The 14,645-nt window shown below is 56.3% G+C and overlaps 1 protein-coding gene across 1 annotated transcript in view; it reads right to left on the minus strand.

The window, feature by feature from the left end:
• The window catches only part of Mmel1 (membrane metallo-endopeptidase-like 1), a 19,523-nt gene extending 4,878 nt beyond the window's left edge, over window positions 1–14,645 (minus strand). Inside the window, exons 1-8 of the mRNA XM_013031514.1 lie at window positions 14,501–14,645; window positions 6,171–6,248; window positions 5,589–5,648; window positions 4,900–5,061; window positions 4,671–4,751; window positions 3,380–3,475; window positions 2,849–2,967; window positions 2,319–2,384 (exon numbers count right to left, since the gene is read on the minus strand). Of these exons, the coding sequence (XP_012886968.1) occupies window positions 2,319–2,384; window positions 2,849–2,967; window positions 3,380–3,475; window positions 4,671–4,751; window positions 4,900–5,061; window positions 5,589–5,648; window positions 6,171–6,248; window positions 14,501–14,645 (807 nt within the window). The remainder of the gene's footprint in view (window positions 1–2,318; window positions 2,385–2,848; window positions 2,968–3,379; window positions 3,476–4,670; window positions 4,752–4,899; window positions 5,062–5,588; window positions 5,649–6,170; window positions 6,249–14,500) is intronic.

Raw genomic sequence — 14,645 nt, forward strand, 5'->3', positions numbered from 1 at the left:
GTGGGGGCGGGGGACCCGGTGCACCCCAGGAAGCTCTGTGGGGTGGGGGCGGGGGACCCGGTGCACCCCAGGAAGCTCTGTGGGGTGGGGGCGGGCGGGGGACCCAGTGCACCCCGGGAAGCTCTGTGGGGTGGGCGTGAGACCCGGTGCACCCCGGGAAGCTCTGTGGGGTGGGGGCAGGCGAGGGACCCGGTGCACCCCGGGAAGCTCTGTGGGGTGGGGGCAGGCGGGGGACCCGGTGCACCCCGGGAAGCTCTGTGGGGGCGGGCGTGAGACCCGGTGCACCCCGGGAAGCTCTGTGGGGTGGGGGCAGGTGGGGGACCCAGTGCACCCCGGGGAGCTCTGCGGGGTGGGGGCAGGCGGGGGACCCAGTGCACCCCGGGGAGCTCTGTGGGGTGGGGGCGGGGGACCCGGTGCACCCCGGGAAGCTCTGTGGGGTGGGGGCAGGTGGGGGACCCAGTGCACCCCGGGGAGCTCTGCGGGGTGGGGGCAGGCGGGGGACCCAGTGCACCCCGGGGAGCTCTGTGGGGTGGGGGCGGGGGACCCGGTGCACCCCGGGAAGCTCTGTGGGGTGGGGGCGGGCGGGGGACCCGGTGCACCCCAGGAAGCTCTGTGGGGTGGGGACGGGGGACCCGGTGCACCCCGGGGAGCTCTGTGGGGTGGGGGTGGGCGTGGGATGTGGTTGTGGTGCACCCCGGGAGGCCCTTGGGGTGGGGGTGTGACTTGGTGCACCCCGGGAGGCCCGTGGGGTGCGGTAGGAGTGGGATGTGGTTGTGGTGCACCCCGGGAGGCCCGTGGGGTGGGGGTATGACTCGGTGCACCCCGGGAGGCCCGTGGGGTGGGGGTGTGGCTCGGTACACCCCGGGAGGCCCGTGGGGTGGGGGTGTGGCTCGGTGCACCCCGGGAGGCCCGTGGGGTGGGGGTGTGACTCGGTGCACCCCGGGAGGCCCGTGGGGTGGGGGTGTGGCTCGGTACACCCCAGGAGGCCCGTGGGGTGTGGTAGGAGTGGGATGCGGTTGTGGTGTACCCCGGGAGGCCCGTGGGGTGGGGGTGTGGCTCGGTGCACCCCAGGAGGCCCGTGGGGTGGGGGTGTGGCTCGGTGCACCCCGGGAGGCCCGTGGGGTGCGGTAGGAGTGGGATGCGGTTGTGGTGCACCCCGGGAGGCCTGTGGGGTGGGGGGTGTGACTCGGTGTACCCCGGGAGGCCCGTGGGGTGCGGTAGGAGTGGGATGCGGTTGTGGTGCACCCCGGGAGGCCTGTGGGGTGGGGGGTGTGACTTGGTGCACCCCGGGAGGCCCGTGGGGTGTGGTAGGAGTGGGATGCGGTTGTGGTGCACCCCGGAAGCTGGTCCAGCGGGCTCTGTGGCGCTGGCCCTGTCCAGGCTGGGCCCGCGGCCATGACCTCACTTCCAGTATGAGGCTGTGTGGGCCTGGCGTGCTCTGTGGGCCGGCTCGGCTTCCCGCCCATTGTGGAACAGAGTGCCCGGGGTTTGCTGGGCAGCTCCTGGCTGAGCTCCCGTCCCCGCCGCATCCTTGCTGGCCACGTGGCCCGCAGCGGAGCCTCTGTGGCCCAAGACAGCCCTGTGGGCTGCATGGGCAGGGCTGTTGCCCGGTGGGGACTCAGGGAGGCCCCGGCCAAGCTGCCTGGCCAGAGATTCACTGTCTCAGGAGCACGTGGGCCACCGCACTTCCTCCTTCCCCATCCCGGTTGGGACTTACCTCCGAGGCTGAACGGCTTGGCACCCCACAGGCCGATACCACTAGGCCAACCTGGCCTCCAGCCTCCGCTCATGGGCCTTCTGGTCTTTCTTTCTGGCTTAACCCATCCTTCCCAGCCCAGCTTGGGCCCCCCTCCTCCAGGAGGCCCTCACAGCAGCGTTGGCCCTGCCTGTCACTGTCCTCCATGCCCCTTGCCTTCTTTCCTGAGCCTGGGTCTCCGCAGCCCTTCCCTGGCTGTCTCTGGGCTGCCGGCCTCCAGGCCCCTGGCCCTAGCTTGCCAGGTTCCCGCACTCCTCTCCTCACCGACCTCCTGAGGCCAGAGCAGGCCCGGCTCAGGACTGACTGCCCGTGGGCCTCTGGGGACTGGTAGAACGGACGGGGGTCAGCACAGGTGGTTGGGGTGACACCCTCTGCTCCGTAGGCTGCCTGGCTGGTGGGCTCACCCCTGAACTGGCAGGGGGCGGTCGAAGCTGCATGTCCACATTGCCTCTGCACTCACTCAGGCTTAAAGCCCAAGTGCTCAGGGAAGCTCTCTGTGGGGCTGGAAGGACTGGTGGCAGCTGGGAGACCCAAGGCCGCGGGGGGGGGGGTGCACGCTCACCTTCTGGTTGCTGCCCTCATTGAAGTAGTACTCGCGGGAGGGCATGCCCAAGGTGGGCTGGTCTATCTGGAAACACAAGGTGTGACCCTTGTCATGGGCCGCGGTGCCCAGGACCCTTGATTTCCCCCCTCGGGGGTGCTGTGGTATGTTGCTCCCGCTGCGGGGCTGGGCTGGAGGAAGGGGATGCACACCAGGCCTGCCCGTGCCCTCAGCCTGCCCAGCATGCACCTGTGGCAGCCACGGTTCTCGGGCCAGGCTTCCTATCCAGGTGTGGAAGGTCTCATTGTGAGAACCAGGCGACTGCACATCCTCCCAGCTCAACCCTGGGCCCCAGCTCTGTTTCTGCGCCGCACCCCCCCCCATCCCTGCCCCCTCCACTCACCCCTGTTCTCCCCCCCCAGCCCTGCAGGCTCTGAAGTGGGCAGGGAGCGGGAAGCTGGATCTACACGCAGACCTGATGCCCCTGCCACCTCCCGCCCCCAGTGCGGGACGCAGGGGGCCGCCCACCCAGCCCCCAGGGGGACCCCTACGTAGATGATGTGCCGGCTGGAGTTCTGGTCATCATTCCAGATGAAGAGGTCGATGAGCACACGCCTGTTGAACTGTGCGTTCATCACAGCCAGCTGCCGCTCCAGCTCCCACTTGGGGCCTGGGGAGTGAGCATCGCACTGGGAGACCAGGCGGGGGAGGGTGGGGGGGCTCTGGGTCTCAGCCTGGCCCCTTGCCCTCCTATGCTTGGGACTCCGGGCCTGGAGGGGAACCCTCTGGCTCACCACAGAGGGTCCACCGTGGGCCTTGAGGGCTGGGGGGAGATCCCCGCTCCCCTTCCCGTGTCCCTGAGGGACACAGCAGCTCAGGGCCACCCACTCTGTCCCACATGCCTCCCAGAGTTCACGCACCCGGCGGGGCCTGGGATACGCCAGGGGGGCCGGCCACACAGAGGCTCTGTCCCAGCCGGGGTCGCCTTCCTGCTGTGGGACCTGAGCCATCTCCCGGGACCCCGAGGCCGGCTCTAGCAGACACGGGCCTCTTGGCGTCCCCTGGGAGCAGCCCGGCCTTACCTATGGTCTCATTCCACCTGTCCATGGCCACCGGCCAGCCTCCCACCACCTCTAAGATGTTCAACAGGGGCTGGGAGTCTCGCTTCTCTATCATACCTGAGAAGAGACGCAGAGCTCAGTCACCTGCACTCCAGGGGTCTGGCCACGAGCTATCACACGCCACCGACGCCCAGCCCTCCTGCACACTCAGCCCCAGCAGCCTGCGAGGACTGCGCTCAGGCATGCAAGGGCCCTGGGGCTGACACTAGTCCTGAGCCCTCGGACCAGGATGAAGGCCTGGGAGCTGGCAGCTGGGAGGCAAGCCTGGGCAAAGGGAGTAAGGACACAGAAGAGAATGTCCACAGAGACTAGCTGCTGCTCTCAGGAGAGGCAAGCCGGCCACTCATGGTGCCGATCCGATCAAACCTTGAGAGAACACCAAATGAAGCTAAGAACGTGTGGCGTGTGCAGAGCCAGGGTGGCGATGAGGGCCGGCCGGCCAGCCGGGAGGGAAGCAGAGCTGGGGGGGAGGGGTCACTGCTACCACAGACAGCGCCTGCAGGCAGGTGGCGGGGAAGGGGGGCCGGGTGAGCCTGGTGGAGGTGCTGAGGGGGTGCCCAGAGGCTGGTTTGCAAGCCCCAGCCCCAGCGCTTCAGGGACTGGGCCAGGGCACCCCCAGCATGCACATCTTTTAAACAGGAATCGTGGCACTGAAAACCTTCCCCGTAACACACCTATGCACGCATGTGTACATGCACGCGTATACACAACCACACACCAAACATGTACACACCCACCTACACATGCTCCTTCACACATGTGTACATGCGTGCACACCCCAATGCACATATGGACACATAGCCATTCACACAAGACACATAAACACACATCTACATATCCTCACACATACCCATGTGTACACACAGCCCTGCAGACAAAACATGTGTATACAAACACACACACAACATACACTCACCCATAGTCCACATGCATACACGCATACCACCATATACAGTACAACACACACTAATGTACACGCATCCCGGATAACACGCACATGTGACGTACACATGTCCACATGCACACACGTTGCTGGCCTCCCAGGCAGGAACCCCCCTGGCCTGCTGCAATTGGACGGTGTGTGTCTTGGGTGATGGACAGGTCTGGTGGTGAGCCTGCACCACACAGGGGGCCTGGCCCCTGGCCAGCTGGGCAGCACAGCATACAGATCCTCCTGTACCAGCCCCAGGTAGTGCTACTGCTGGCTGGGGTGCGGGCAGCTCTGGGAGCTGACCCCTTCAAGTCCACTTACTCTCATTCATGCAGGAACGGTACAGTATTTTGGCCTTCTCTACAGCTGGCCGGTCCTTGGCAGTGGAATTCTCCAGCACCCCTGTGGGCAGAGGAGAAGGCTGGACAGAGGTGATTGCTGGGGACGGGGGCCTCGCCCAGCATGGCTCCCAGGTGCCCAGGGCGGCGACCCTCTGTGCGTGGCCCCAGCTGGACCCCGCAACGCCCTCCAGGCAGTGGCCGCTTTCCACCTTTGAGGATGACCTCCAGCTCATCCCGGAGGATGTCGAAGACGCTGTACCGCGAGTGGGTCTCGGGGATGACGTGGCGCCGGAGCCAGCCCCCGCACGCGTACTGGTAGAAGTCCTCGCACGGCTTCTTGGTTGGGTCCATATTTTGCAGGATCCTGGCAGCTGCCCACCCCCGGCGGGCGCGGGAGGGAGAGGGAGCTGAGTTGGGGGAGGCCTGACACCGTCTCTGCAGTCTCCAGTCCTGGGGACAGGCTGTGTGCCCTGGGGAATAAGTCTCCCTCTCTGAGCTGCTTTGAGGCTGGACGCCAGAGGGACAACTGATTCAAGCCCTAGGGCCGTCCCTTTGAACCGCAGGAGCCCTTGTGGCCCCTCCAGGCCTCTGGCACTTCTGCCCGAGGGCCGAGGCCGCCGGTGGAAAGGGCACCTGCTTTTAGGAAGGGCTCAGCTTGGCTCCTGGCTCCCCCTGCTCCCTGAGGTACCTGGTCCCTCCTGGGGGAGGGGCAGCTATGTCCCAGGACCCAGAGTGTGCTGGGGACAGGGGGGCCTGATATTCCCTAGTGGTGGAGGCCATGGGAGACCTTTCCACTCAGGACCCCTCTGAGAATTCTGCTTGCTTCCAGAAGTCACGGCGGGTTCTTATCCGGCGGGGGTTGCTCCGCTCCCAGCCCAGGCCCGGGGGAGGGGCTTACCTGTTGTCACGCAGCCTGGTGTGGTACAGACTTCATCCATGGGTGCTGGCTGTTGGATAGCTGGGGACAAGGAGCCAGCAGTGAGCGTCAGGAGAGGGGAGGGAAGTGAGGGCGGGCTGCAGCGGGTGGGCGGGGAGGGCCTGGTGGGGGTGGGGCTTGGGTGGGTGTGGCATGAAATCCCGCCCCCACCTCCTGGACTAGTTTAGGCCCTGAGGGTGGGGAGCCCAGCCTGGGTCCTCCCCCTCGTGGTCTGAGCTCTGATAGGACTGCTGCAGTCACCTGACAGTGACCCTACAGCAGCCCAGGGCCCCCACAGGCTGAGGCTGAGGGACTCCTCCCCCAGGCAGCTCCCATGACGCCCACCCTGCCTCCTCCTGCAGGTGCCAGATGCCGCCCCTGGGGCCAACTGGTTCCCCAGTGCTAGGAGGGCCTCCTGCACACAGTAGGTGCCTGCTGACAGACTGCGGCTCCCTCTTGTGCACACAGAGCCCCCTTCCCCAGGTGTGCCCCACCCGCCACGGGCCCAGATGCCCAGGTGCCAGCCGCTCTCTGGGGGCTGATGTCAGGGAAGGCAAGGGCTACCTCGGGATTTTCGTTTTACAACCGTCTTCTCTTCCTGTGAGAAGCACAGCCAGCTAGTAAAGGAAGGCAGCTGCTTCCCTGGGGAAAGACACAGCACTCAGCCCACCGGGTCCCCCCTGAGCCCCACTCCAGAGGTCCTGGGGATGGCAACGGTGTGCCCCTACACCCAACAGCAGCGCTGGTACAGGGAAACCAAGACCTGGGCAGACGGGCCTTCCAGGAGCAGACCACGCAAGGGGGGGTGTCTCAATTAGGGGGACAGGAGCTCTGTGCAGGGAGGTGCTGAACCACTGACAGCCGTTACCCCCACTCCGCTCCTCCCGGTCTGCTGAAGGGCAAGGCCCCCCTCCCCACAAGCCCTGCCTCGAGACAGGCTGGGAGACAGAAGGGGGCCCCCAGGCCCAGGGCAGGGAGACAGAAGGGGTCCCCAGGTCCAGGTGCAGGTCAGGAGACAGAAGGGAGCCCCCAGGTGCAGGGACAGGGAAGGGCAGGCTGTGCTTCTAGAACTTTCCTTTATAGCTGTGTGCAGTGCCTCATTGCTATAATTCTAGTGACTCTGGAAGCTGAGATCTGGAAATGTGGTGCAAGGCCCATCTGAGTCAATAGAAACCTTAGTGTCGTGGTGTACACCTGTCTTCTCAGCACAGCTGTGCTGAGAAACAGAGAGAACTGCGGTTCCGCCTGTCCTCGGGGAAATAAAGCAGACCGTATTTCAAAAATAGCCTGAGCTGCCTTGAGGCCTGCCCTCACAAGGGTCATTAACCCAACACCTGATGATCGTATGGGCTAGGCCTGGTGCTGGGCAGACCCGGGCCTGCCCTCAGGCGGCCCCACACCCCTGACATGGCGGGATGAGGAGCAACTGATGCATGGTGCTTGGGTTGAGGCAAACGATTAAGAGCTTCTGCTCAACTTCAGGGAAAAGAGGGGTAGTCATTAGAAATGGGAATGTGACTAAACCAGCCCTCCAAACCAAATAACACAAATGTAGTAAATATTCAGGAGGCCATACTGGGATGGGGCAAACCTTTGAATAAATTAACGAGGGAAAATGATAGCTCTCTCCTGCAGGAGAATTGCAAATACCACGTGTGCTACTCTGCCACCAGTGACGTGGTCCTCACTCCCCGCTGCATGATAGTGACCTCCACCCAGAGAGGAGGATGCTAAGGAGAGGAACAGTAAGAGGAGAGCACGGGGACCTGGGAAATGCTCCCTCCAGCCAGGTGGTCAGAGCTGACAGCAGCCATGAGCTCCGTTCTTTCTCACAACACGCATTACCCTAGTGTACTCATAAGGAAGATATCAGACAAGTCCAAGTTCAAGAACATTTTACAAAATGCCTAGCCAGTACTCCTCAAAGCTGTCAGACAGATCATGTAAAGAAAAGACCCACAAGTGTCTAAGAAGCTGTGGCAGTGAAGAATTGCTAAGCAAACACAACAGCCAAGTGTCACATGGTATCCTGGTAGGAGCCTGGACCAGAGATAGGACACGAGAGGGAAATGCGTTAATCTAAGTAGCCTGGACTTTGTTAACAGCAACACAGCAGAGAAGAGAATCTCTGACCATTACACAGTGGGGTTAATAGCAATGTATGAATATTGTTGTTGTTGTTTTTTGTCAGTCGTGGGCTTGGGCGCTGTCCCTCAGCTTTCAGCTCAAGGCGAGTGCTCTACTGCTTGAGCCACAGCGCCACTTCTGGTTTTCTAGTGGTTTATTGGAGATAAGAGTCTCATGGACTTTCCTGCCTGGGCTGGCTTTGAACTGCGATCCTCAGATCTCTGCCCCCTGAGTAGCTAGAATTACAGGCATGAGCCACTGGTGCCCGGCCCTGTATAAATATTGGTTTATTACTTGTGCCCAGTATTTCATGTAAACAGAAGAGATGATTGAAGGAACTCTCTTACTATGTATACACACATTTCTGCCCTGAAATTATGTACTATTATCTAAACTTAGGATCTGAAACTTGTGAGACAATTAATTCATCAAACATGTATGTGTCTAGAGTTCTAGAGAGCAATCTTGGAAAGCATCGTAGCTAGGAAATTTTCAAAATTGGTACAAGACAAACTGGCCCATCCAAGTAGCTCAACATTCCACAACATGATGCGTGCATACAAAGAAAAATACACCTGCAGACATAGAATGCTGTGAGCTAAAGGTACAGAGAAGTTTCTAGAAGCAGGCAGACAGGAGGTAACACATTGCATTTGGGAGCACACCTTGTGTTCAGGGGAACAGCAGTAAGACTGATGACTGACAGCCCACTAGAAACACTGCCAGCTACAGGGAGATGGAACAGGTTAAAATAAAAATATTTCAAAGAGAGCTGGCTCATGCCTGAAATCCTAGCTACTCAGGAGGATTTTGGTCCAAAGCCAGCCCAGTCAGGAAAGTCCATGAGACTCATCTCTAACCACCAGAAAACTGGAAGCAGCACTGTGGCTCAAGTGGTAGAACACTCACTTTGAGCTGAAGAGCTGAGGGACAGCACCCAGGCCCAGAGTTCAAGCTCCACAACGGACAGGAAACAAAATATTTCAAAGAGAAAAAGGAACTAGACATTTCAGACCAAAGTTGAAAGAATTTGTCTCCATGAGAAATGCTACGAAAAGCCCAACATCTTCAGTGCAGAAACAAGAAACCAGTTGATGCCCAGTTTGTTGGGAAGTGGTGAGCTCCAGAATGGGGAGGCAGAGGGCATAGTTCTGGAAGAACAGGTCTTGCCTATGTGGAACACACCACTGGTCATGCCTTTCCACATTCCCCACATGGGCTTCCATGGACTTCCTGCTGGAGGGAGGCCCTGGGGGCTCATAAGGGGATAGAAATGCTTTCCAACTTCACTTATGGCCTCTTGTTAATTCTCACAAACAGCTGGTGAGATTTTCTATGGACACATCCAGGTAAGGTGTCCAAGGTCATGTCTGTGGCATGTAGCAGAGTTCCATTTTCCAGCTTCAAAAACCTCTTCTTCTGGCCAGATGTCAGTGGCTCACACCTGTAATCTTAGCTACTCAGAGGCTGAGATCTGGATTGCAGTTCAAAGCCAGCCTGGGCAAGAAAGTCCACAAGATTCTAATCTCCAGTTAACCCTCAGAAGTGGTGTTGTGGCCCAAAGGGGTAGACAGCCTTGAGTGAAAAAGTTCAGGCATGGCACTCAGGCCCTAAGTTCAAGCCCCACAATTGACAAAAAATAAAATAAAATCTCTTCTTCCAAGTAGGAAAAAAAGCAAAGCCACAGTCCCCCTGGACACAAAGGATGCTAGGGTTAAAATGTGGTCACCAGGAAGCGAAGTAAACACACACTATATGGATAGTTCCCCATCATAGATACAGAAACCCAACCAACACGCCATCTTTTCTTTGCTCTTTTACATCTGCTTGAATAACTTCTCTCAATGTTTTCAGTCTCTGCATTTTAAGCAAAAGAAGTTTTGACATTCCCTGTGAAAGTTTTCTTTCCTAAAAGTTTTTCCCTCCTGCATAAAAGTTTCCAAATTCCTTCACTTGAATAAGACCTTGATTTAAGTAATTTGCATTTTTCTCTCTTCCTCTTCCTCTGACACTTGGAAATAGAAAAGGTTACCACACCTATTCTCCCACAAGAACGTATATTTCCGAGCGGGTTGTTAGGTGTGGGAGTTGAGTCCTGTGGCCAAGGAAACTCATGCCAAGAACCAACTTGATGCAGGCAAAGGCTGGTCGTGTCCCAGGGTACCTGATGGAAACAAACATGTATTCTCAGAGGAAACCTCTCAGGCATATAGCATAGCAGTCCCACAGACAGGGATTTGCAAAAAGATCTGCCATGTGTGAGAAATCACAGCAGCAGCATAGACCCTTGGGATGGGGGTGTCTCAGACCTTAGAACTGACCCAGAAGATGGTGCATCAGCTCCTAATTATGACTCCTCTCTGCATCCTGGGCTGTATGACTTTGCTCTTGTCACCACTAAAGAGGTATGGTCTCCACTAATCCTCTTGCTCATGTGATTTCATGAGGATTTCCCATGTGACCTGCTCTGGCCAAGGGGATGAGGTGGGAGTGGAAGCATTCTAGTTCTGAGCCAAGGCCCATGTATTTTCACTTGTCCTCTTGACTTCTTACCCTTTTCAGGAGAGGAACGGCCCCATCCTCATGGGTGGACAGAACTCCCAAGGAACAAAGCTGTCCATTGAGCCTGAACTGGATCCGCTGACCCCAGCCCAAACTATGGGTATATGTTGTGTTGAAAATTTAATATTATAAGCCACTGGGTATTGGGGTGGTTTTAAGGCACCAATACTTAAGTGGTATAAAACTTAAGGGAATAAAATACTTGAGAATAGGAACAAGAAATAATTTTTTAAAAATCATGTTGTAAAAGAATCAGTTGAAAATCCTATAAATAAGACATGTAGCTGGGCACTGGTGGCTCACACCTGTAATCCTAGCTACTCAGGAGGCTGAGATCTGAGGATCACGGTTCAAAGCCAGCTGGAGCATGAAAGCCCATGAGACTCTTATCATCGATAAACCACTCAGAAAACTAGAAATGGCTCTGTGGCTCAAGTGGTAGAACGCTTGTCTTGAGCTGAAGAGCTGAGGGACAGTGCCCAGGCCCAGAGTTCAAACCCAACAACAGACAAAAAATAAAAAGTAGTTGAGGTTTGTAAGCAACCATCACTAGATACAACACAGCTAAAGAGAGATTTTGTGAATTAGAATTCCATTTTATAGAATTTACCAGGAATCTAAAACAATGTCAAACAGATGGAAAATACAATGGGAAAGTTGAGTTGTGGAGAGTAGAGAGAAAAACTGAGCATATATTGTAATCAGAACTTCTTTGTTTTAATATCTGGTAGAGTAATATCAAACATGTATGCAATGAAAGCAATCCACTGCTGAGCCACGCACCTTGACCCATAATCAGAATTGTAGAAGGAAAACCATGGAGATGATGTGATACAATATCCAAAAAAGATGGCGGCTGAGGTTGTCTGGAATTGGCAAATGTTATTAATGCTTTGATTCAGGAATCATAACAGATACAAAATAGAACAGGACTCAAAATTGTCTTAGCTATGACAACTCATGGCTAAAATGCAGACCAGCAAAGACGAAGAGAAAATTCAGACAAAAAAGATGGTTCATCTGACAAACCCAAGTGGCCACTAGATTGGCAGCTGACTTCAGACCTCAGCGATGGAACTCAAAGGAGAGTGGACCCAGATCTCCACCATCCCGAGGGAAACCACTAGGCCCAGATTTGCTTGTCCAAATGTTCACGGAAGGATGCATACCAAGGAAAGGTATTCCCATATCTATAAAAGCTCAGGATTTACTGATGATATATTATTTTGCAGCAGGATTCAACTCTCATCACAAAAAAGGCCTGCATTGCTTGGGGTCGTGTATCTTTGAGGTCTTGCTTAGAAGATTCCCACATGAGGTGGGCTGACTTTGTGTCCATACCAAGTTCACACTCCCAGTGTGACTGTACTTGGAAATGGCGCCTTTACCCAGTGGTAAAGATTACATGAAGTCATGATGGTGAGGTCCTGGCTAGGGAGGACAGAGTCCTTGTAAGAGGAGGAGAAAACACCTGTGTGTGCTTGCTACACCACATGAGGACACAGCCAGAGAGCAGCTTCTCAGGGGAAACAAAGTGCCAGCACCTTGATGTTGGACTTTAGTCTCCAGATCTGTGGGAGAATAAATGTATGTTTTTCCAGGTTGTTAACCAGCCCCTGTGGCACTTTCTGAGTGAGACAGGCTGAGCCTGTGGGTTTTGTTTTTTTTTTTTTTACAATGGGCGATTGGGTGACCACTGCTCAAACTTTCATGTGCAGATGAATCCCCGGAGAGCCTTGCAAAATGCAGACAAGGTCCTGCAGGTCTCCGTCAGGCCTGAGTTTCTTTTTGTTTTGGCATACTGGGATTTGAACTCAGGACCTCAAAATAACCAGAAAAAAGCCATCTAGAGGTATAGGTCTGGTGGTAAGCACCAGCTGAGCAAGCAAGCTCAAAACACAGTTTCAGGAAAAAAAGTTTACCTGTAACTTTTAAATAGCAAGTAATTAAAAAAAAAGCCCTACCATAACCCTCAAGGGCATAGAAATATAAAAGCTTCAAGCAGATCAAAGGGAAGTGGAATGAATAATAATAGATCATCTAAACAAAAGCAAGATAAGAGCAGAGCCAGGCGTTGGAATCACAATGCACACAGTAGACAAAAAGACACATTTCGGTAATCACGGGGCTGCAAACAGACAAAACCAAAATGCAAGCTATTCACGGCTGCAAGGGGGTGCATCTGATGCAAGATAGCAAATGTTTCCAGAGAAAGGAATGGGGAAAACAGACAAAAGCAAATGGCAGTGAGCTGTGTTCATATGTGCAAGGCAGAATGGGACTGAAAGCAAAACAGAATTGAGAGGATTGAAAGCATTTCTGCAGAATGATATGTAGTAGAAAATAGATTAATCTCACGTGTACAGTTAAGTGTCACATTGTGTTACATTGATCAAAGCAACTTTACAACTTATACCAAATTTTGTATCTGTAAAATAATAAAGTCTTTTTTTCCCCTGTTGGTCGTGGGGCCTGAACTCTAGGTCTGGGCGCTGTCCCTCAGCGATTCAGCTCAAGGTGAGTGCTCTACCTCTTGAGCCACAGCGCCATTTCCAGCTTTTTCTGCTTATGTGGTACGGAGGAATCAAACCCAGGGCCTCATGCATGCAAGGCAAGCACTCTACCACTGAGCCACCTTCCTAGCCCCAATAATAGTCTTCAGTGGGTAAGGTAGGTCAATGCTTTACACAACTACAGAAAATTGACAACTCTCTAGCATAAGACATACACATGTGCGCGCGCGTGCACACACACACACACACACTCATCTTTTAACAGACAAGAGAATGAAGAATGCAAATATACACCAGACTGGATTTACCTCCTGGGAGGCACACGCTGCTGCCAGCATGCCCCACAGTACACACCTGGACTGTGTCAACCTGACGGAGCATCAGCTCCAAGGCCAGCTCACCAAACCCCAGAGAATCTCATGGCAATGTTGGGAAGATTTTGACAACAGCACAATTAGGCCAGAAATCAGCAATAATGTAAAAAAGGCAACTAAATGCTCACATCCACCTGGAAATTAAAAAAAAAGTATAAACAAATGAACAGTCAGGAAAAGCTCAGAGAAGAAATGAATAATGTAAAAACCTCCTGCCAGCACAGATCCAGGACCCGGCCAAGTCTGGCTGGTACATCATTGGTCCTTCTGGGGGACAAGAGTTACGGCCAAGAAGATGAGACTGCATGGCCTTGGGAGGAACTCGAGGGGGCCACAGCCCAGTGAGTTCCTGAAGCGAGGCCAGAGGCTGGCCTGCAGACCCAGAGAGAGGCCAGGGCAGAGACCTCTTGGCATCCGAGATCACAGGAGAGAGAGCGCAGCAAGCAGGGTCTTTCCTGTGGGATGGGCTCCTTGGCCTACCTAGAAGTCTCCAGGCTTGCACGCACCCCCCCCACACACACAGCTCCATGGTGGGGTCTGGGCTTTGTTCCCCAGAAGTCTCAAACCCCATGTTTTGAGTCCAGTGAGTCCCAAACAAAGGTTCTTGGGCTCTTGGCTCCCCAGGGAGATCCTGGTGGGTCAGAGACCAGAGAGGCCCAGCGGTGGGCAGATGTGTGTGGGAACCTTCTAGTAGCAAAGGTACCTGTGCATGTGCCCAGCCAGGTAAGCGCACCATCCTTAAATTCTGTGCCTTCCCTGTGGGAGTGTAGCAGTACCACCTAGGCGTGCAGATGCAGGGCTGCAGGTGCCCAGGCTGTACCCACAGGGGAGCGTCAGGGACCTTGTGGGGGTCAGAGGGTCCTGGGGAGCACCCAGGGCCTCACACCAGAGCCTGGGAAAACACCAGGTCCTGGTGACTGTCACCTGACCTGTTGTGGGGGGTGAGGGAGGGGCAGGGGTGCAGTGGGGGAGGGGCCGGCTCCAGGCCGTGGGCTCCAGCTGCTGGGCTCTTTGGGAACTGCAGCTGCGCTCTGCAGCAGGCTGCGAGGTTGAGGCTGGGGAGGGGGCTGGCGGGAGGGGGCGGGGATGCGTCAGGAGTCGGGCAGAGGCAGAGGGGTGGGCGGGGAGCACACCGCGGCACCCGTGTTGGTTCCAGCTCCAGCCGCAGCAGAGCTTTCTGGAAGGGGCTGCCAGCTCCTTGCAGGTCAGTGTCCCTCACAGCCCTGGGAGCCGCGAGCCCTGGGCGGGCTCCTGTCCCATTCAGGGACGGCTGTGAGCAGGCGCGGGTGCGGGGCGCGGGCGCGGGGCGCTCACTCACCTCTGCTGTAAAGGACGCCCACCACCACCAGCGCGCAGGTCACCAGCAGCAGCGGAGGAAGCAGCCCCCACGGCGGGAAGCCCCTGCGCTTCCCGGGCCCACCGGCTCGCTCCATGATGCCCACCGGGCTCTCAGACTTCTCCAT

The sequence above is a fragment of the Dipodomys ordii genome, unplaced genomic scaffold (genome assembly GCF_000151885.1).
Source record: "Dipodomys ordii isolate 6190 unplaced genomic scaffold, Dord_2.0 Scaffold6, whole genome shotgun sequence".
In the NCBI taxonomy this organism is placed as follows: Eukaryota; Metazoa; Chordata; class Mammalia; order Rodentia; family Heteromyidae; genus Dipodomys; species Dipodomys ordii.